The sequence below is a fragment of the Thunnus maccoyii genome, chromosome 24, assembly GCF_910596095.1.
Source record: "Thunnus maccoyii chromosome 24, fThuMac1.1, whole genome shotgun sequence".
Taxonomy (NCBI): Eukaryota; Metazoa; Chordata; class Actinopteri; order Scombriformes; family Scombridae; genus Thunnus; species Thunnus maccoyii.
The window spans coordinates 19,180,003-19,201,685 of NC_056556.1; the positions used below are offsets into that span (position 1 = coordinate 19,180,003).

The 21,683-nt window shown below is 39.5% G+C and overlaps 1 protein-coding gene across 3 annotated transcripts; it reads right to left on the reverse strand.

Moving 5' to 3' along the window:
* Nucleotides 1–765: 765 nt before the first annotated feature.
* On the reverse strand, nt 766–20,942 carry sts (steroid sulfatase (microsomal), isozyme S). 3 transcript variants are annotated; one of them, XR_006094306.1, is made up of 11 exons: nt 20,695–20,824; nt 18,284–18,450; nt 16,533–16,654; nt 16,069–16,191; nt 14,383–14,794; nt 14,007–14,143; nt 9,142–9,279; nt 5,547–5,706; nt 5,126–5,247; nt 2,247–2,702; nt 766–795 (listed from the first exon to the last, which is right to left on the reverse strand). XR_006094306.1 is itself a non-coding variant. In XM_042404981.1 (10 exons), the coding sequence occupies exons 2-10, from the start codon at nt 18,430–18,432 to the stop codon at nt 2,341–2,343; spliced, it is 1,725 nt and encodes a 574-aa protein (XP_042260915.1). In that variant the 5' UTR covers nt 18,433–18,450; nt 20,800–20,942; the 3' UTR covers nt 1,579–2,340. The 3 variants fall into 3 exon arrangements, 2 of the variants coding, with proteins under 2 accessions (XP_042260915.1, XP_042260914.1); XM_042404981.1 differs by lacking the exon at nt 766–795 and having other exon boundaries at nt 1,579–2,702; nt 20,800–20,942; XM_042404980.1 differs by lacking the exon at nt 766–795 and having other exon boundaries at nt 1,579–2,702.
* Nucleotides 20,943–21,683: the final 741 nt, after the last annotated feature.

Here is a 21,683-nt window from a genome sequence, read left to right on the forward strand (position 1 = left end):
TTGCGGCCTCTAAGCACATTATTGCAGTATAGATATTCCTGCTGAGCCACGGTGCTGCTGAGAGATCTATCCATGAGGTATGAGAGCTGCCTTTACTGAAGCTATTAACCAATAGCTCACCGTACCCCCCACACAGCAACAACAAACCTCTGCTTCCTGAAGGCCCACAGAGATTATTTCTATTAAAATCCCTAAAAAACATATTAGCTACTTTATTATTATTTTCTACATCATGTGCAATATGCACTGCTTGGAGGGATGTTTCTGTACTGACAAAAAATAATTAAATACATTTTTCATTCAATGATCCTTTTCACTTTATAACAAGATACTTTGTTATGACGTATTTCTCTCATTATTGCTACATACCAAAGATTCAGTTGTCTTGTTTTAGCAACATATCACTTCATCAAGCTATACCACAAAAATGTATTATTGAGTTTGATTTTTATTAACCCTGATTCAAATCAACCACAAAGACACAACAATAAAAATTAATGTGCAATGAGAGAAAATGCACCTTGGCATTGATTCTACAAGTCTCTGGAACTCTTCTGGAGGGATTAACACCATTCTTCAAGAAGATATTCCCTCATTTGGTGTTTTGATGATGATGGTGGAGAGCGCTGTCTAACAATTTGGTCCAAAATCTCCCAAAGGTGTTCAATTGGGTTGAGATCTAGTGACTGCGAAGGCCATAGCAGATGATTCACATCATTTTCATACTCATCAAAGCATTCAGTGACCCCTCGTGTCCTGTGAATTGGGGCATTGTCATCTTGGAAGAGACCACTCCTATCAGGATAGAAATGTTTCATCATAGGATAAAGCTGATGACACAGAACAACTTTGTATTGATTTGCAGTGACGCTTCCCTCTAAGAGGACAAGTGGACCCAAACCATGCCAGCAAAATGCCCCCCAAAGCATAACAGAGCCACCAGATCCCCTCACTTGTGTCTATTAAAACTAACAAGATGAAGAGTAATTATCTGGTTGAATCAAAGTGTATCTGAGTTATAAAATAAGACCTGAAATGATTAGGAAGATTTCCCCCTTTGAATTTGTATCTACAGTCCTGAAAGTCAGTATTTGCACAGCTACACATTTTTGTTCTTCAGGCTCTGTGTTTCAGCACATTCAGTTAGAAATAAAATAATGGATAAAACATTTAAGTCTCAGCTTCAATTTGAGTAAGTTTACATCAATATAGAAAGAACTGTGTGAGAGATATAGACCTTTTAACACATAGTGCCCAAAGTCTTGCAGTTCAAAAGTAATTGGACAGACACACACCTGGCAATACACCGCAGAGAACAAGAGACAAAGTAAACAAATTAATGCTGTAGCTATAAGTCATGGGCAGACAGACAGTTGTTAGCAGTGGTACTAAAGAGCAAGAACCACACCAGCATCTAACCAGCATATAATCTAGCCTGCTAACTAATGTTAGCAGTGCACTTTTCCCCAGTGAAAGTTTGTTTGGTTGCTCGTTCAACAAGCTAAGGTGCAGGACAAGATGTGTGTTCATGTTTGTAAGTTAGATAAGAAGGAGACTTTAGCAGGAAAGCTAATGTGGGTTGTTGTTCAGAGTCTGTGGCTCTTGTGTAGCAGGATGCAATCAGGCTCAGTGTGACCGTCTGCTCTGCCTATATTAAAACACCATGTTTCTGCTTTATGTTAAGATTTGATTTGCTATTTTGAAATAAGGTCTCCATCTACATAGATGGATAATTAATGGTATGCTGTCAAATTAATGCAAAAGTAGGGGGCGTTATCATGAAACCAAAAAATGTTAAAATATAAATCTCCCCTTTTTAGCTTCTGATTTTTCATCTTAGTAGAACACAGGAGCAGATGAACATAAAGATATGAGATTAATATTTATCTTCTCATCTCATTCTTGGAAAGACAGCCAATGTGTGTATTCAAAATGTTGAACTATTCCTTCATTTGTGAACTACTCTGTTTCTATCACTTGGCTTCTTTAGCACTACCAACACTATAAATATGTTCTAATGTGCTGTTTGGACAGAAGGGATGCAAAGTGCCATTGACAGTTACACCGCCTTTCAGACACCATCCAATTAAGCTTATTTGAATTTGAAAGACCTTCTTTCACCTCCACTGTTGTATTTTCTTCCCATTTTATGATTTTTTTGTGCAAATGACTACTTTCACTTTATGACTGCTCTCCTCACTATGATTACCAGTGTCTCCCCCACTTTTAAAGAGTAATGAAAATACCACTGAAGTTGCAACCTGCTGCTGGACAGCAGTTGTCTCATGGAGTCAAGTCTGGAGTGCTGAGGTCACAGATGGAGCTCAGTTTCAGTCAGTATTAACCACTGAGCAGGTCCTGCTGGCACTGACAGAGCTGGCTGAGTGTGGAGCAGCAGGGCTGCAGCCACGGTTTCCACATCACATTCCCTCCAGATATCTGGCTATCCACAGGCTTCACCGAGCTCCGATGCCTCTCCACAGCCTCCTCCATCACGGCCAGGATAGAGTAAAAGTCTGGCTCAGTGTCAGGAGTCAGTGGCGTGCTCTCTGAAGGGTCCCTCGAGAGGTCAAAGAGCAGCGGAGGATTGTGGTAAGTCACATAGTTTGATGTGCAGAAGCAGACATGTGTGTGGAAGCAGGCCGTCTCATTCTCTGGGTAGAAGTTTGGTGTGAAGTAAAACGCTTTCCACACTGCGCTACCTGAACAAATATAAATAAAATCTCAGTTATTGTGGTGCTGTCATCCAACATCAAGGGCAGGAGATGTTGTTTGGTACTGGAAAACTTAAAGGAGCAGGTCTGTATGCAAGAGTAATTGCAAAAAAGGTGGCATTTAGAAACTAATTAATGAAACAGGAAAAAGTGAACTCCAACAACTTCAACAATGTCTCCTACTTCACTGTAAAGTCCATTTTCATTGTATGTGCCCTGGAAGCTTCAAGTTTCCATGTCACACTTACTGTATATAATTTGCATATTAGACCACGATTGGCTCCAATCTAGTTGTGATGTCACAAAATCAGCTCATATGTGTATGTTTTAACCTCACATTTTATTAGAGCACAGAAAAACTTCAACAGGTGACCATGACAACAGCCCTCTATGTCAAACTGAACATGCATCAATCTGCACAGTGAAGGTTCAGGTTTTTTCAAGTCTTAATGCAGTACTGATGTGCCCATATGTGTATGTGGAAATAGGTACAATTCCTACTCTCTCTACTGGCCTTGAAGCTATTTCCTTGGAATGCAACTACACTCTAAGAGATGAGGGACAAACTCTACAGCCCTTCTGTTCTGTTCAAATATGCATTCCAAATTTGGCTGAAGTTAAAATGAGGCTTTAGCAGTCTGAGTTAGCTAAATCAAGTCGGTATCTTTCACTGTTACAGTCTGTTTAGTATGAAATTCCCTCTTTTTTGTGTTTGTGGTATGAAGTTGAGTAGTAAATATGAGCAAATGCATTCCAGAGATTTCCTTTGAGAGAAATGGACATAATTACAGTGTTTGCTGTTCCACCTAACTGGAACCTACCATCTGCTCAGGTTACCACAGGGTAAAATAGACTGGCACGAAGCTTTCAAAGTATATAACAACAACAAACAAACATTAATATATTTAATATTTTTGTTACTGCTGATACTCACAGTTTATCTATGTGCACACATGCACAGCTATGAGTGCACCAAGTTTAACAGAATGTCATCTGCTACACAACAGTTTGACTCGTCCTCTAAACTTGACAGTGCAGAGTCATTCACTGCTTAGAGGACCTAATGATGCATACGTGTTTTCACTATCACTGATCAAGCAGATGATCTGCCTGACCATCACACATCACAAAACTCTCAAAAATAAACACACATTATCACAGCAGGAAGCCCTTCATCAACAACATAACCTTGAAACTTCTATTTTCTTATTTGTACAACATGACTGATTAAATAATTGAGACACTGGACTGAATTTAATGATTTAACACACAAAAAACACTGGTGATGTTGGGGACCAGGTTGTAGTGAAAAAAGAGAGGAGCAACCTTTTCACAATTATAATAATCTTGAAACCACTAAATCCAACGTCTTGCCTTGAGGCAGGCAGTATATGTTTGGTTGTAGCGCCGCCAGCGCATATAAAGGGCAGATTATGTTATTTGGCACTGGAAACTTTTAAAGAGAGGCTAATGATGCAGGTCTGCAGGCTGGAGTATAACACAAATAACTTAAGCTGAAGCAAAAAACAAACAAAATCTGCAGCCTCACAGCAAGCTGCTACCTCCTCTGTTCCCTAATCCATCTCATCGACCAGTGACCGGCCTTCTACCTTCTCAGCCTCACCTAATTAGAACATACCATCTACTCAGGTGACCACGGGGTGAGCTATACTGATACAAAGTCACATATGCACAGCTATGAGAGCAGCAAATCAAACAGAATGTCATTCACTACAGAACAGTTTTATCCTTCCTTCTTCAACTTGACAGAGCTGTGACTCACTGCTTATAGCAGGTAATGATACACACCTGTTGTCACCATCACTGATTAAGAAGACCATCTGCCCGACCATCACAAAACTCTCAAAAAGAATCACAGCAGGACTGAAGCCCTTCAACAAAATATAACACTGTGAAACACAAATCACCCAACTGAAACCCAGATTCCATTATTTGTCTGATAAATTAACAGAAACATTAGACTGAAATTAGTGATTTAACACAAGTACACTAACTAGGGCCCGGTGAGAAGGGAGAGGAGCAAGCATTTCACATCGGCTGTCTACTTCACATCAGCATCCTGTCAGACTCTGAGCTAACTGTCATCGCTTAAGTCAACACAGCGAGTTTTTCTTTCTGCTATTGAAAAAAAACGAAAACTTTGCAGAGTCAGATGTTGCTGCAGATATATAATCCACCATCTATGCTGGTGTGCTTAAGGATGATCCAACATCTGAGGTTTGAGAGTGAGCTTCTGAACAGAAACACTTTTAATGCAACAAATCAAACGCACATTAGCCTTTCTCCTGCTGAATTTGATGGTATAGTTCTTATACTTGGTATATATATGTATATGCACAGTTCATTCACTAGATATTTGCACACCTGATTTGATAACTGTTTGGACTTACTGTTTTGGGGGTGCCACCTGACCGCGTTTAAGTAGGCATTGCAGTAGTGGAACAGAAACTCGTGCTTCGACCTCTCAACTCTCCCCTGAAGCAAATCCATGATGTCATGACCATCTATCTCCCTGCAGACCAGAGGACAGGAATTCAACAGTTAATCATCTATGAAAGGCAAACACATTCAGCTGCTCATTACTGTGAATCACAATGGCTGCTGAAACCCTCTGATCAAAGCCTCTGGATTACCTTAATACCCCTCTCTTCATTAGCAAACATGTTTGCTGTGCTCAGATCCTGCAGCACACTGACAGTGAGCCCAGTGTGTGAGAGACTCTCCCTTCTTTAAATGTGACCTAGATTTCCGGCTGCACTAGTTTTGACTGACATATGGAAGGAGTGCTGTCTCACTGCTGTGCAGCCTCACCTGTCCTCCGGGACTGTGGCTCCACTCAGCCGCACCACTGTAGGAAACAGGTCCATGTTGCTGGTGGGCTCATCCACCTGCCTGCCACCAGGGATTTTCCCAGGCCAACTCAGAATTCCCGGGACCCGGATCCCTCCTTCCCAATTTGTGGACTTCCCTGCTGCTCAGAGGAATGAAAAGAACACAAAGTCATGAGAGCCCTTCTCACCCAGCTACCATAACTCAGCTGGGTTCTGGTGTAGAAACAGCACTGGTTTGGTAACTAAAGGAACAACTTGCTACTTAAGACTGGCCACTTGCAGAGATAAAAGAGCATAGCAGACAGTGGCTGCCTCTCACTGCTCTTTGAATCAGGTCTGCTGAGTCCAAACAGCAGGATTATATTAAATCTGAGTCCATACTGCGAACCTTTGTCTGGCAGTCAGTCTTAAAACATTGACAAGAGTTGCTGCTGTCTCTTTTAGGACAAACCAATCCTGTAGTTTTTATTCATGATTTTTAGCTTCATCACACAGGGAGTTTGGTAACACTTCACTACTACACAACTATTTTACAGGTGTGTGAAAGGGTCATGGGGTCATGGAAAGTTAGGTTTAGTCAGTTTCCAAAGGAATTTCCTTGAAAGTATTTATATTCATGCATTCATTCATTTTTTTCTCTTTATTCACCATGTTGAATTGATGCTTGCCTTTAGACAGATGTTTTTGCAGGTTCAGCTGACCTGCTGTGCTCTAAAAGATTCTCTGGGTTTTAATTGGAATTAATTAATTGTAAGGGTAGCAACTGACCCTTCAAAAAGTATATTTCTCTTTTAGAGGACAAAATGTTTTGATTTAATGAGTTTGGCTGGAGTTGAAAACTTACCACACTCCAACAGAGATCAGGAAAGAGCTGTTAATATTGGCCTAATTTCCAATATAGTAGCATCCAAACCAGTTTCCACAAAGTGAATGTTCCAGGCCTGACCACACATTATAATAATAACAATAATAATACTACTAATAATAATAACTTTATTTATGGAGAGGTTGTATTGAGACAGGAATACAGTGAGTTGCGGTAATCTAAGCAGGATATAGTAATGACACCATGAATGACAGTTTCCAGATTTTAGCAAATAAAATATCTAACCTTCGAGACATTTCGAAGGTGCAGAAAGCACTTGACTTCACCTGTCAAAGTTAAGTTTGTTGTCAAAGATAACACCCAGACACTGCATTTGATTCAAGAAGATAGAGAACTTAAGTGGGAGGGGAAGGAGGAGCTGGAGGAGTCTGGACCTATGATAATGGCTCCTGATTTATCTGAGTTTAACAGAAGAAAGTTTTGAGGGAGCCAGTTTTTAACATTTGTAATACAGGATTGTATTTTCACCAGTTGTGTTGTTGTAGTCAAACGAGAAATAGATCTGGGAGTCATCCACATAAAAACGTAAACTGATATGGTAATTCTGAAAGATTTGACCTAGAGGTTACATATCAATGGAGAAAAATAAAGGGCCAAGGACAGAGCCTTGAGGCACTCCACAGGAGATATGAAAGGTGGAGGATTGAAAGTCACCAATGGCCACATAGAATTTCCTATAATAAAAATGGGAATAAAAACCAATCTGAAACTGTACCTGATATACCTACCCAATGTTTAAGATGTTCAATTAAAATCACATTGGCAACTGTGTCAAAAGCTGCAGTAAGATGTAAAAGCAACAGATGTTTTACCATTACCAGCTGCTAAAAGGTTATCATTAAGAACTCAAAGAAGTGCTGTCTCAGTGCTATGGCCCACCCTTAAACCCGACTGAAATTTATCAAAGAGTCTGTTGCCATTCATATGATCAATGGGCTGCTCAGCAACTATTTTCCAAGACCTTGGCCAAAAAGGGAAGTTTAGTTTATTGGGCAGAAGTTATTTAAAACGGATGTGTCCAGGGGTGGCTTTTTGAGAAGTGATTGAACTATAGCTGATTTAAAATAATCAGGCACTTGACCAGATGAAAGTGAGAAATTGATATTCTTTAAAGAAGCGAGTTAGAAGAATGTCCAGTGAACAGGGGGATGATTTCATTTTAGTAATGACATTGGTTAAATGCTTAGTGGTGACTAATTTAAATGCTGGCAGGGTGCAAAGTATTTTATTGCAAAGGTCAGGGAGAGTTTGAGAGGGTGGGGTAATTGCATTCATAACAGCTTTAACCTTATTAGAGAAAAATGATAAAAACGCTTCACATTTATCAAATGAGGGCTCAAATGAAAACTGGGGGAGGGTTTGTGATGTGGCTGGTAATATCAAAGAGGCGCCTGGAGTCATGTTTATGTTTAGCTATAAGATCCGAGAAATAATTAGTACGTGCAATTTTAACTTCCAAGTTAAAATTTTTTCATGAGATCCCTCAGCCTGGTGAGTGGAAACTTCTGTAGCCCTACATTTGCATTCTGCTTTATGACAATTGCTCTTTAGATTTCATCATTAAGCCAAGGCTGAGATGGCATTTTAGGCTTCTTATACCTAACAGGAGCAACATTGTCTAAAATATTTACACAAGGGGAATGAAAAGAATTTAAGATACCGAGCAGAGCAGAGCTAGAGGTCAGAAGAGACAAGGGCTTGGCAAAATGTACCTGCTGAGAATGAATTGAAAAAACAAGAGCAAGTGACTTGTGTATCACATCTCATAGTGCTGGAAAATTAGTTTTAAACAAAATGAGTTTATGGTCAGAAAACCCAATTTTCTCTACATAACACGTTATTCAGTAAACAACCAGAAGAAAAACCAGGTCAAGGATGTGGCCCTTATTGAGTGAAGCTTCAGTTGGGGCCCGAACAAGATTAAAAGAATCTATCACACTTAAAAACTCTGAAGCTAGGGGATTCTCAGGGCAGCATACATGTACATTAAAATCGTCTACGGTCGGAATATTATCATATTCAGGTAATAACAATAGATAAAAGTTCGGGAAATTGTTCTATAAAACCTACAGTGGACTTGGGTGGCGTATATACTAAAATACAAAGAATTTTTGTTGACCCTTTCAAAACAAAAAGCAAAATTTCAAAAGAAGAGAATGAACCCAGATCAGATCTAGATCACTTTAAGCTATTTTTATATGACACTGCTAAACCACCCCCACGTCCGGTTATTCTGGGTTCATTTAGGAAAGTGTAACCTGGTGGGGAGCATTCCACAAGAGGAATATTGTCACCATCAGATAGCCAGGTTTCTGTTAGCAGGAAAAAATGGTGGTCATAAGAAGTAATGAGATCATTGCATTTGACCAACCTATCAACTGACATTGACTTTTTTGGGGAACTATTTGTTATATTTTAGAATCACACTAAAAAAAATCAATTTAAACAGTGGGAAGTTTATGGGATGACAATTTATGAGACTGACAGCTGGTGAGGAGTTTTTGATTTTGGGAGAGGGATAAAGATCTAATACAGTTTTGTGTATTTAAAATTATATATAAATTACAGGTATATTCACATTTTAAATTACGACAGTTCATCTTGCAGTCATTATCTCAGATCACAAGACATACTGTATATCTGCTGTCTGTCCCTGATGTACAGACAGAGATGGGAAAGTATTTTTTACCTTTATATATTCCATTCCAGCCCCTGTGGACCTCCCCTGTGGCAGAGATTTCCTCCAGGTGAGCACCCTGGTCTGAAGTCAGGTAAACTAGAGTGTTCTCTCTAAGACTGAGCCTGTCCAGAGTCTGCATGATCTGACCTGAGAACAGACACAATATAACAGCACATTGGAACTGGAATTAGACAATGAAGTGTGAGTTTAAAGGGCAGGTTCACATTTATTTCACATCTATTTTAAAGCAATACTGGCATACAGTACACTATGTACACTGAAAGAGTTATTGGTCACTGTAATCATTCCTCCAATTCATATGGGAGGTGAAATAATCCCTTAATAATGCAATTCCTATGTAAGAGATAGGGGGCAAAATCCACCGTCTTCAAGCTTTAAACTCATTCTTTCAGCTGGAGCTAATACCTCACCAGTCAAATAAAGAGGGTCTCTTCCAAAATGTTGTCTTTTTAGTATAAAATTCCCTCTCTGTGTTACTTTCCTCCACTGCAGCTAAGCAAAGATTGAAAATGCTGAATCAACAGGGTTCACAAGGAGGTTTTCACAAGTTAGGATCCAAAAACACTTCAACCAGACAAATTTTGTCACCTCCATTCTCAATGTCATATCCATATATCAAGAGGATAATGTAATAGATCTACTGAATTGTACTGAGCCTGGGGCCAACTGAGAATGAGGTGTAAACAACTATGTGGAAGAGCTGTGATTTTCCTTTCTAAAGTTAGAGGTCTTTATATCCTCTTCTCACTTGCACGACAAAATTACAAATCAAAATATGTTTAAAGGACAGGTTCACAATTTTTCAAGTCTGTCTTGAAACAACAGTCAGGAGCCCAAATGAACATTGAAACATGTTTTTCTTACTGTAATCATTCCTCCTGTTCATACTGACCATTAGAAGATCCCTTCATAATGCACTTACAATGTAAGTGATGGGGGGCGAAATTCACAGTCCTCCTGTGCAAAAATGTATCTAAAAGTTTATCTGAAGCTAATATGAAGCTTCAGCGTCCAAATGAGTCAAATCAAGTAGATATCAATGTTTCAGTCTTAAGTCTTTAGTGCCAAAGTCCCTCTTTTTGTTACTATACTTGCACAGCAGCTCAAGAGGGAACACAAAGAGGGAATTTGATGCTTAAGACTGTAAATGTGGCAGATATCCACTTGATATGACTAACTCAGACTGCTGAAGCCTCATATAAGCTTCAGACAAACTTTTAAATACATTTTTGCACAGAAGGAGGACTGTGAATCTTTTAATAGCCAATATGAACAGGAGGAGTGATTACAGCCAGGAAAACCTCTTTCAGCGTTCATATGGGCAACCTAACTACCCGAACCTATCCTTTAAATCCATCTTGTGTGAAGCGTTAGATGTGTAGCCAACATTTCAAAGGAACAAAAGATATACAAGGTAAATATCATTCCTATGCAAATACATGGTAAAAAAATAAAACACATTCCAGTAAAAGTATAGCTGCAGAGTCCAAAAATGCAGAAGCTTAAAGAACTTTGTCATTAAGCAACTTTCATTGGAATGCATGGGGCCCCATTTTGGAATACAGTATCCAATCCTCTTCATCATCCATGGTTCATACCTTGCACACATTTAAAGTGGGTCGATTGTGTGGGCATGGCTGTATGTCAGGCTGTGCTCAGTAGCATCCTAAGCTGGCTTGTTTACAAAATGAGGAATGACAAGGAGAACTGAACCTGCCTTCCAATAGCTGGGGGCATAGACATTTTTGCCCACTTATGTCAAATTACCTTAAAAAATGTCAATATTTACTGCACTCCTTAATACATTAATATTTACAGTGTATGGATGTGTTAACAGCTCAAACATTTTTTGTGTTAAGTTGGTCTTTGAGGAGCAATTTCAGACTTGTTTTGTACAGAAAAAAAGAAAAATGTTGTCTTCCTGGGGTGGAAAGGTTCAAGTCTGTTGAACTTGTGACCACACCCGACTGTGATGTTGTGTTGCACAGTAGAGTGCGGTGCTGTACTTCACAGGGAGTAAATGGAATAGCAACTACTTGATGACAGCCCCAGTAGGATTCTAAGATTGGTGTATTTCCGTCTAAGTACTCTAAGAATAATTACATACAATACATTGCCCTCCCCCTTTGTGCTGACACAATACTTCCCAAACCTAAATAATTGGGCTAATTAGACATGCATTAGGAAACGGTACCCCACATTCAGTCCATTGTGGGTTCTGAAAACTGTCCTTGAGACTGAACAGCAGTCAGCCTACTCCAAATGATTTCAGAAAAACCTTGTTATAATAAAGGACTAGCTGATGCAGTTAAAGCAAGCCTGTGTAACTCAAAGCACAAAATTAAATCATAATTTTTTCTCATACAAATAACTGAGTTTAACTAAGTTTTTTTAGGTCAATACACTAAGGGACCAATAAAAAATGTTAGCTACTGCTAAAGTTAGCTACTCGCCCACTGGCTAACTTCAGCTAGCCAGTGACAAGAGGGCTCAAGTGACATTTGATTGGGTCAACCCACATCAGCTGACCTCGTCCTCTTGACCAGGGTTTAGACGAGGCTGCCCAGCGTTGGTGAACTGGCATTACCAGGACCGAATATTAAAGGTACACTGTGGAGTTTTTGCCCTCTAGTGGCTCTATGGAGCAGTTTTTCAATGAGCAAGTAGCCATTTTGTTTATCTCATTCACCTGCAGAAGGATGTACGTGCACGCTTGTTTCACACTGTTCCACTGATCTTTAAACCGATTCACCCCATACACCTAAAACCTCTTTTTGTTTACAAGAATGTTCCACAGGGCCCTTTCAATTCCAACATACTGACATTTAAATATCATCTAATCAATCCACAAAAAAGAGAGAACCGAGTTCTTGTTGAGCTGTGATTGTTGTGTTAGGGGAAAGGGGCAGTCCATAACCACATATGGCCAGTATTCAGAAAAGTTGCATATGGATACTTTAACACGAGTCTACAGCAATGCTAGCAGCTCAGTGACACTGCACATAGGGCACAGTGGTACTTTGAGCTAAATGCTAACATCAGCATGCTAACATCCTCACAATCAGGGTGCAATTTGCGATGCGATGGTCTATATATCCCTGCCTCTGCTGAGTTATTTTTATAAACCTCATAGTGATTTAGACCATATAAAATATCTAAAATAAAAATAGGCTATTTAAAAAAATATAGAGAGTAAAATCTTACATGCAGCCACTAACATGAACAGTGTGGCGATATCTTAAAATGCAGTACCACTAATCTCTTGAAAAATCTCCACCTGTTTTCAACTTAATACCAAAAGGCAAAATTGTACCTTGAAATATATAGTCAAGATTTCCTCTCACAAATAGTTAGGGTCTCAATAATTAATTTAGCTTCTTCTAATATGTGTCTTTTCAGCAATTTTGAGTACCATTGTTCCATTGAGGAGATGTTAAGGCTTTAAAACCACATTTCAAATGCAGGGACTTTCCACAGGGACTAAGAACCTTTAGATCCTCTAGCTGTGTTTCCACCAGAGGAACCAAGGTCTGAATGAAGTTCTAGGTAGACTGTTCTGCCCCCCCGAAAAGTGCCTGCTCGGGGGGTGGGAGGTTTTATTTTCCAAAAGTGCAGGGACTTTGGGGGCAGGGTTTGCAGATTGGTCAAACACACACCATGCAGCTGCTTCAACTTAAATACGTCTTCATTCATAAAACAAGGAAATACTCTAGTATCAATTAAGGGCCAGTTTAGGACGAGGAGAGGAAATTTCTCTTTGTTTGTTAAAAATAAAAGTAAAGTTAGGCTTTGTTGTCAGCTTCCCACCACGTTTGCAAATGGGCTGAGAGCATGAGAGAGAGAGAGAGAGAGAGAGAGAGAGAGAGAGAAAGAGAGAGAGAGAGAGAGCAACGGTGGTCAAGTGAGCTAGAGAGTGAAAGAAGAGAGGGAGTGACAAGAACAAATCCTATGAATGAGAGAAATAAAACATTATTTTCTGATTGTTTCATGTCGTTTTGTTCTAAAGCAGAAATAAAACCATCAAACATGCGGATGTTTTGCTGTGGAGACAGACGCTCCTACGTTTCAGTTCAATTTTCCATCTCTGTATTTCTCCTTCCTCATTACATCCAACTCATGCAGCAGTGAGTACAAAGAACAACAGGACAAATCTGTCTCGTTTTTTTCCTCATGTGTGAATGCTACGTTTCAAGACCCGCTGTCATTTTTGAATTCTTCATGGGTCTAATGTGCATGACCTGGTTCCTCAGATGTGGCGGAAACACAAACAGGATGCACAACAGGGACAAAATACCTGGAACTTATGGTCAAAATGGAGCTTAAGTTTGAGTTTGCTTGACTGACAGTTGTCTCAGTCTATCATACTCAGCTGTAGTGGCTGGATCTTTCTCCCCTCTCAAGTAACTGACAAGGAAAAACAGTATTGTAAAGCAGTTTATAACTCTGTTGTAGTATATAAATAAAGTTCAGTATTATTATTATCAATGGGGACTCTGATCTGAATTTTGTAAATGACATTTTTCACTTGTGTGATCAGCACAACCTCAATTCTATTCACCTCAGTTGAATTGGAGTGGAGTCAGAAATTTCAGAGACATATATTTCAAAACCTGGACAGATAAAAGCCAAACTATCTGCATGGATAGACAGAGAGACATTTGTTTTTGAAGGAAGTGGTTCTGCATGAATCAAACATTGTATTAACTGTGATTAACTTGTGTTTTTAGCATCCTGATGATTAGCTTGTTGACACAGAGGCAACAAGCTGATCTTGTGTCACGTAAATGACACGACACGCACTCTCAAAAGTCTGGGACCCTTCTGAGTGAATAAAGAGAAGAAGTAAGACTAACCTACACTCCAGTCCACCTCATGAACAGCATCCCCATAGATACCATGGCGGCTTGTTCCTCTGAATGGTGCTGAAGCAAATATGGCTGTGTGTACCTGCAGGAAGGAGAAAAACAGCAGGAAAGGCTTCGCTGAGTTCCTGCAAAAACAGAAAACACTTGTTATATTACCAACATGACAATAAATATACTGCAATTAATACTTTTCTTTAAAGCGACATTTCAGATCAAAGAGTGCAGCTTTATCTTACTATTTGAAGAAACTGCTTTTTGCTTGTTGCTAAATGTGCCGTCCTTACAATGCATTCTCTCTGAGGTGCTATGTGTAGCTTAAACAAGACCATAACTTTTTTGTGTGTTAACTGATTTTGACATGTACCTTTCTATGAATTCCACTGCCTCATGAGTCATCCTCTGAGTCAGGTTTTCAGATCTGAATGGCTGCTCCACAACTCTGTGATCCCTCATCAGTACACAGTTTAAGTACGGGATGATTTTAACGAATCCTGCTGTCAGAGCTGTGATCATGACCAGCAGAGACATCAGGCTCAGGATCAACCCTCTTCTGATGGTGATGAGGCCGCTGTAGTGGAGTAAGGCCGCGGTGACCAGGGTGATACCCATTGTCCTGTATGGTAAATATTTATGGATCTGGAACACGGTGCCGTGGCCAGGCTGGCAGTCCCGCATGTTGGTCAAAGGGATGCCGAAGAAATAGTTAAAGCCGTGGACGCTGGGGTGGTGGCAGTGATCATCGCTGCTCTTACAGTTAAGCCCCAGGTGCCATTTCCCTGGAGAACAGGGGAAAAAGAAAGAAAATGAAAAGGAAACCCCAAGAATAAGCCATAAGAGTGTCATTTTATTTAGCTCAAAGAGTAACTGTGGAGAGCAGGTTTTTAACTGTACATCTGGACCAGAGATGATATCTTTTTCATTCCACACATTTTTCTTCCTTGTCAAAACCTGGCTCCTACATTACTACTGTACACAGAAAAAAACAGATGTTTTCTAGAGCAGGTGTTCATCTTCTGTAATGATGCTTGGATTGTAGGGCTGTCCCAATTCAGGATTCTCACAGTCAACCCTGATTCGACACCAATGCATCGACTATTTTCCTCTATATTTATCTCATTACATACTGTATATTTCATTCTTATAGGCCTACATACTAAACATTATAACTTTTGTTTCATTTTCTTTCTTCAATACAGCCTCCTATGAGAAATATTATTCATGTCTCCACCCAGTTACCCAGCACACAACTTATAACAGCTACATGAGTCTCATGTTTTACCAGTAAGTTTTAATGCTGTCGTTCATCATCTGTGATGTGAAGACATCAGATTTCCACAGTCAGAGAAATATAAAGTATGCGTCCTGGTTTTAGTTCAGTTATAAAATCCAAGCACAGCACGGAGCGTCTCTCCTGATTGGCTGCTGACAGCACTGTCAGCTGAAGAGTCGATCACACCGGACAGTAGAGGAGGAGATGATAGAGATGCTGGTATGTGTCTGTTTAAACAGGAGTTTAGCCGACTTCACTACATCGGAGCTGAAAGCGTCAGAGTCACAGCAGAGAACACAGTGGCTCTGCTCTGCGTTGCCTCTGTTTCCATCACAGTTATGTATTTGGGTCATTTAGAGTCAACAATCTGTAAAAGTTTACAGACCATCATGCTGTCACCCTGCATTAGTCTGTGTATAATAACATGGCAAAAAAAAAAAAGCAGCGATTCAACTGAAAAAATGTGAGTTGACTCGGGGGCTTATTGACTGATGCATTGACTCAGTGACTTTTAGCGGGCAGCCCTACATTACCAAAACCCCAGGTTCCCCCCTGCAAGTCCACTGGTTTATCATATTTCAATTGGCACATAATGTCAGCTTATCTGGACTTCCCATAGCCAATAAACCTATTGTATGTCATGGAAAGACACTGGTAATTCAGGTTTTTTTTCTCAGTGTATAAACATAGTCATAAATCTTTAACGCATGGCAAATATGTAAGAAGCTGCCATCAGCAGTAAGAGCCACACTTCTTAAATGAAGGATAATTGCAGTGTACCTATTAGAGCGGTCTCATAGCCTTGTTGTTTGGCAATCTTGGCGAAGGTCACCTCTTTGCTCAGAAGACCTCCAGATGCTGCAGTAAATATAAAGACACCAGGTTTTATAGTCCCAGCTATACCTGTTAGAGAGGAAAGTGAAGAAAACTGATCATTACAATGCAAAAAAAAACATTACATCTGTTACTTCTTCTTCCAAATTCAAACGACTGTGTGAACTTAGGTCAAAAATATTAAAATCTATCTTAAAATTTGTTGATTAGGGCTTTTGTGTGTATGTGAACTGGACTCATGGAAATCTTTCCTGTTCAATAATTCAGTCTCTAAATAAATGTCTCTCCTCAGGCAGTGGAGTAAAGATGAGTTTAATGTAACACTGTTGAACAGTTCTCTGTGGCCTGCAGACCAACATTAAACACTGTGTCAGTCACTAAAGTTTGTTGTATGGGTGTGTTAAACAGACCTGATCTTATTGGGTATCGCCCAGTGAGGAATGCTGCCCTGCTGGGAGTGCAGAGACTGGCTGCAGCGATGTGGTGCGTCAGCTTCACTCCTTCCTGCGCCAACTGGTCAATATTGGGAGTCCTATAGAACATAATTCATATCCGGTCACAGGGCAGGTTCACATTTTTTACAGACTGTTTCTTAATGCTGCTTTGAATTAAATTTAAGAACAATTTATCATCCAAAACAAAGAACAACAGTTCCTCAGGAACAACAACACAGCTTCTGACAGTACTAAATGTGAGTGAGAAAAGGGTCGCCATACATAACAGTGGATGGAGTAGTAACTCTGTTCCATAACAATATGCAGGCATACATTTGAATAAGAGAGTCAAACTAACAATCAATTAAAATTGTAAACTTAAAGGTACATCAAGCTCAAATTGTGAATATGTAACTAAAGCTGGATTTATGGTCACTCAGAACTAGTTCTTAGAAGGTTTAATGGGCTTTCCAACCATCTGACAAGCATGTCTTAAGGAGTATACAGCCACCACTCTTGCCATCAGCTCTTAGAAATATCAATTGCTGCAAGTTGATCACATGTTTTAGTTACTTTAAGGAAAAGTTTGGAGCAAGGAGTTCTAAGGATTTATAGTTATTTATGATTTCTAAGCGGTTTATGTATATTTAGTAGTGATGAACAGATAATATCTTCTGAATCTAAAAATATGTTTATCATGTCTGTATGTTCAGATTCAACTCAGTTATGACGCAAACTATAGTAATTCGGCACTAAGAAAATGACTGGTTTATTCTAACCATGACCACTACTATTCTGTAACCACACTGTTATTATTGTGGCTTTGTCAATGTCAGTTGGGGCTGAAGACTACAAGTTTGAAAATCTGGGAGTGTGGACATCTCTGCTGGCGGCTAGCAGCTCAAGGCTACATTAGCCTCTACTAGCATAATATACACCAATCTATACAGTTGAATGAATGGAGTCGAGGTGCATTGTGGGTAATGTAAGAGCCAGGTTTTGACAAAGAAGAATAATGTGTGAAATAAAGAAGATCCTTTTTTTTTAATTGTCCATTGTGACTAAATAGCTATTTTAATGCAAAGCATTTCCCTAACAGTAACCAAGTGGAGTTTTTTTGCCTAAATCTAACCAAACCTTAACAATAGCATTGTCACATTATAAAGCATGTTTATTTTTATTTTTTAAGGATTATTTTTTTCGCTTTTTTGTCTTTTTTGGAAGCTGACAGTGCAGAGGAGGACATGGAACATGGTTAGTGTTAGGGGTGTGACATGCAACAAAGGTCCACTGCTGGAACTGAACCTCAGACATCCTCGGATATTTTTCAACCATGATGATGTCGTCCTGCTAATAGAGGTGTCAGATCAGAAAACGCCTCTATGTGTCATTCTGGATGGATCATATTTTGCCGTTTAATTTGGATGACTTGTTGGAAAAAGCACAGGTGTAATTCATTAGCTTGTGGGTGGGAGGCATCAGGAACTGTCTGCACTCTCCCCAAGACAACGGTGGAGTCAACTGGCTCCAAATTGGGAAGAGGTAAATAGATTTAAAAAAAGAAATCCATTGTTTACAGGTGTACAGTTTTCAGACTAATAGCCTGCAGGATTACAGGTTGTTCCATTCATGTGAATAACTTGTCAGCTGTGATTCATCAGTAGTAAAACTCTACTCAAGCCATCCAGCAGCACAGAGCCACAGAAAGCAGCTCAATGTGTCTTTACCTCAGTGTTTTATTGCCATAGCAGCCCAAGTCTCCAATTCCCAGGTCATCCACCATCATCAGGACAAAATTGGGCTTGTTGCTCTCCTGAAGAGAGACACAGCTCACCTCCAAGAGCAGCAGAGAGGACAGCAGCCACCAGGACTTCATGTTGTCAGAGCAGGAACACTGGAGGAGCAGAGACATGAAATATTTACAATTGTAGTTTATAGATCAACTTGCAGCCATTGACATCCCTTCATCCCGGAATCCTCCCAGCTCACTGTTGATGCTCTTAAATCAACACATCTCACAGTTGAGCTGGTGGATTATGCTGATGATGGACAACTGCACTTATATGATTAAAGGTGACCACAGGATGACATAAAACTTTCACAGACACCATTCAATTCTACATCTGAGTGACTCCAAAGACAACTTTTAGTGGGGTATTATTTTTTCTAAATGGTTTATGAATTGTCAAAAAAAAAAAGATCAGATCAGGTGTCTGCCAGACATAAACGATCCATTAAACACTGCAATGTTCATTTGCTGCATTGAGCTCATTTTGATGCATTACGGTGTAGATGAAATGTCCTGAGCTGATTCTACTGTATCAAGGTCGATCTGGGCATATTTTAAATGGATCTGTAGTCTATAGGCTATAGCTTATGTGAGTGAAAATATGTGTGATAGTGAAGAATGATTTAGGAGCACCTGACGATGGCTGTAATACAAATCCTGGTGATGGAGAACATAATGGACAGTGGAAATGGAGAATCCTGAACAGCTAACATCACAGCATCTTGCTTTTGGAAGCGTTTTGATAACAGCCTTGTGTCAGTAAAACAGACACATAATGAATGCCGCCCAGAGACGAAGAAGAGGGCTGACAGTGAAAAACGCCTCACAAGACAAAGAAAAGCAGCAAATCCTCACAAATGACTGGCTGGAACCATCAAATGCTTAGTAGGGCTGCAAGTAATGGTTGTTTTCATTGACAACCAATTTGCCGGTTATTTTAAAAGGCTAAAAGATATTTAATTAACTTGTCACATGAGACATGGGAAAGCGGCAGATCTAACCATGTGGAAGTTGGGAACCAGTTTTGAGGGTTTTTTTCACAGTTTGTATGTCGTTGATTGATGGACTGTAGATTAACTGACTGTTTCATTGACATTTCAGCACTAATATCAGGGCTCGACAGCCAGGTTGCCACTGGCAACGATTTTGAGAAAGTGGCAACCAATGTTTGGCCTTTGGTTACCATCAGTGGCAACCACTTTTTAACTTATAAAAACAGGGACAGCAAACAGCAAACGTGTTCCCCAAAATAAATCATTTTTCTGTTTTTTAAATTTGTTGCATTAGTGATATTTAGACTGGCACCTGTTTTAGGGACAATGGCGAAGCAAATTAACCCATAAGAACCCGGACCCATTTCTCCTTAAAGGAAAATTATGGGGAATATAAAACAGACCACATGGACCACAAGGAACACATTTCTGATTTTTTTTCACAGTGTCAAAGATCTGTATATGTCATAACGATGTTTCCCTAACTTGTTTTATATCAATTTGTTCAAGAAATGTGGTCAGAACAGGTTAAATGTAATACAGGACATCTTATTAAAGCATCAGAATTGTTAAATGGGTTGAAACCTACCTTTAGTAACAAAAAACAAGCTTTTTAAAATTAGCTAGTTCTGTCACAGTCATTTGCTGACCAGGCACACTGCCAGTTTGGAAGTGATGTCATGGGTACACAGATTCACACATTGTCACATGACTGCACCAAGATGTTCAGTAGATGTCATTTAGGGACTTCATAGAGATAAAATCAAGGATAAAGCTGTATAAGAAATTTTCCAGAACATTGAAAGGGTTGGTGACACCTGTGTCACCATGGGTTCTTATGGGTTAAGTTTGACTGTGGGGTGAAAAGTCCGACTAATCCGTCAACATCACAAACGAATGTGCAAGCAACCAGTGACTTGCTGGATTCATTTTAGAGGGATCTGTGAAGAACATGACAACAGCTGCACTACTGGTATGTTGTAAGGCCCTATACCAGGAACTGAGGGTGGACACTGAAAATTAAAATTCAAACACTTAAAATTCAAATTCTGTAAAGTATTAGATAAAACACAAACTACAAATAATTTTGTTCGCTACTGTAATAAAGCCTTTAAACATTATTTTATGTCATATGTTTATTATTAAGCTGACGTATGACTGCAGAGTATCTTAATTACTCAAAACATAAGCTGATTTAATATGACAACCATTTTCAGCAACCAAAAGTTGATGCCTGGATGTCAGCCTGGCAGCCACTTCTAAGTTAGCGTTGAGCCCTGAATATACTGGATTGGTGTACTGCTTTTTTAATGTTTGCTTGTACGTTTTGTATTTTCATTTGTAACAATTTACTTACATAGTGTCCCTTTCGATATGTATACGTGTTTGTGAAATAATAATAAAAATGCAAAAGTTAAATAAATAAAATTTAAATGACTCGCGTTGAATGGCAGCAGATGACCTTGAAGAAGCAGCAGCAGCAGCAGCGGCAGCAGCAGCAGATTAACCTGTACTCTGGTCCGCTGTTTTACGAGGAAGCTCGAGTGGTTCATGTTTACCTTCCGCTCCTCTGACGTCATGAAGGTTAGTAGTCATTCAAACTTTCAGAAGTAGTGCGGTAGTGTCAGCCGCGAATCTCGCGATACAACGAGTGTGAGCTTGTTCATCCACAGCCGAAATATAGCGCTTCACTTCCGGTCTAGAGTTTCAAAACTAAACTTGATGGACGTGTTGCAGAGATAAAAATAAGAACCAAGAAATTATTACAAATATAGCATATACAATAAACCTGAAGCATTTTGCACCTATTTGAATTCAGGAAACATAAAGCCAAAATCCAGTAAAAACAAAGCTGACATACAGCACTGGACCCTCACAGACTTTACTGAATAGGTTCCTGGCTGTAATTGTTCCTCCTGTTCAAACTGGCTATTAAAAGATCCCCTTCAAATGTGCTTTCAATGTAAGTGATGGGGACAAAATCCACAGTGTGTCCACACAGTCATTTAGTGCAAAAATGCATTTAAAAGTTGATGTGAAGCTTATATGAGGCTTCAGCAATCTGAGTTAGTCATATCAAGTGGATATCTGACACATTTACAGTCTTTTTAGCATCAAATTTCCTCTTTGTGTTTCCTTGGACAGTGTTTCCCTGTTGAGCTGCAGTGGAAGTATAGTAACAAAAAGAGGAACTTTGGCACTAAAAAGACTGACATTGAAAGATGTCAACTTGATTTGACGCTGAAGCTTCATATTAGCTTAATAAACTTTTAAATACATTTTTGCACAGAAGGAGGACTGTGGATTTTGTCCCCCATCACTTCCATTGTAAGGGCATTATGAAGG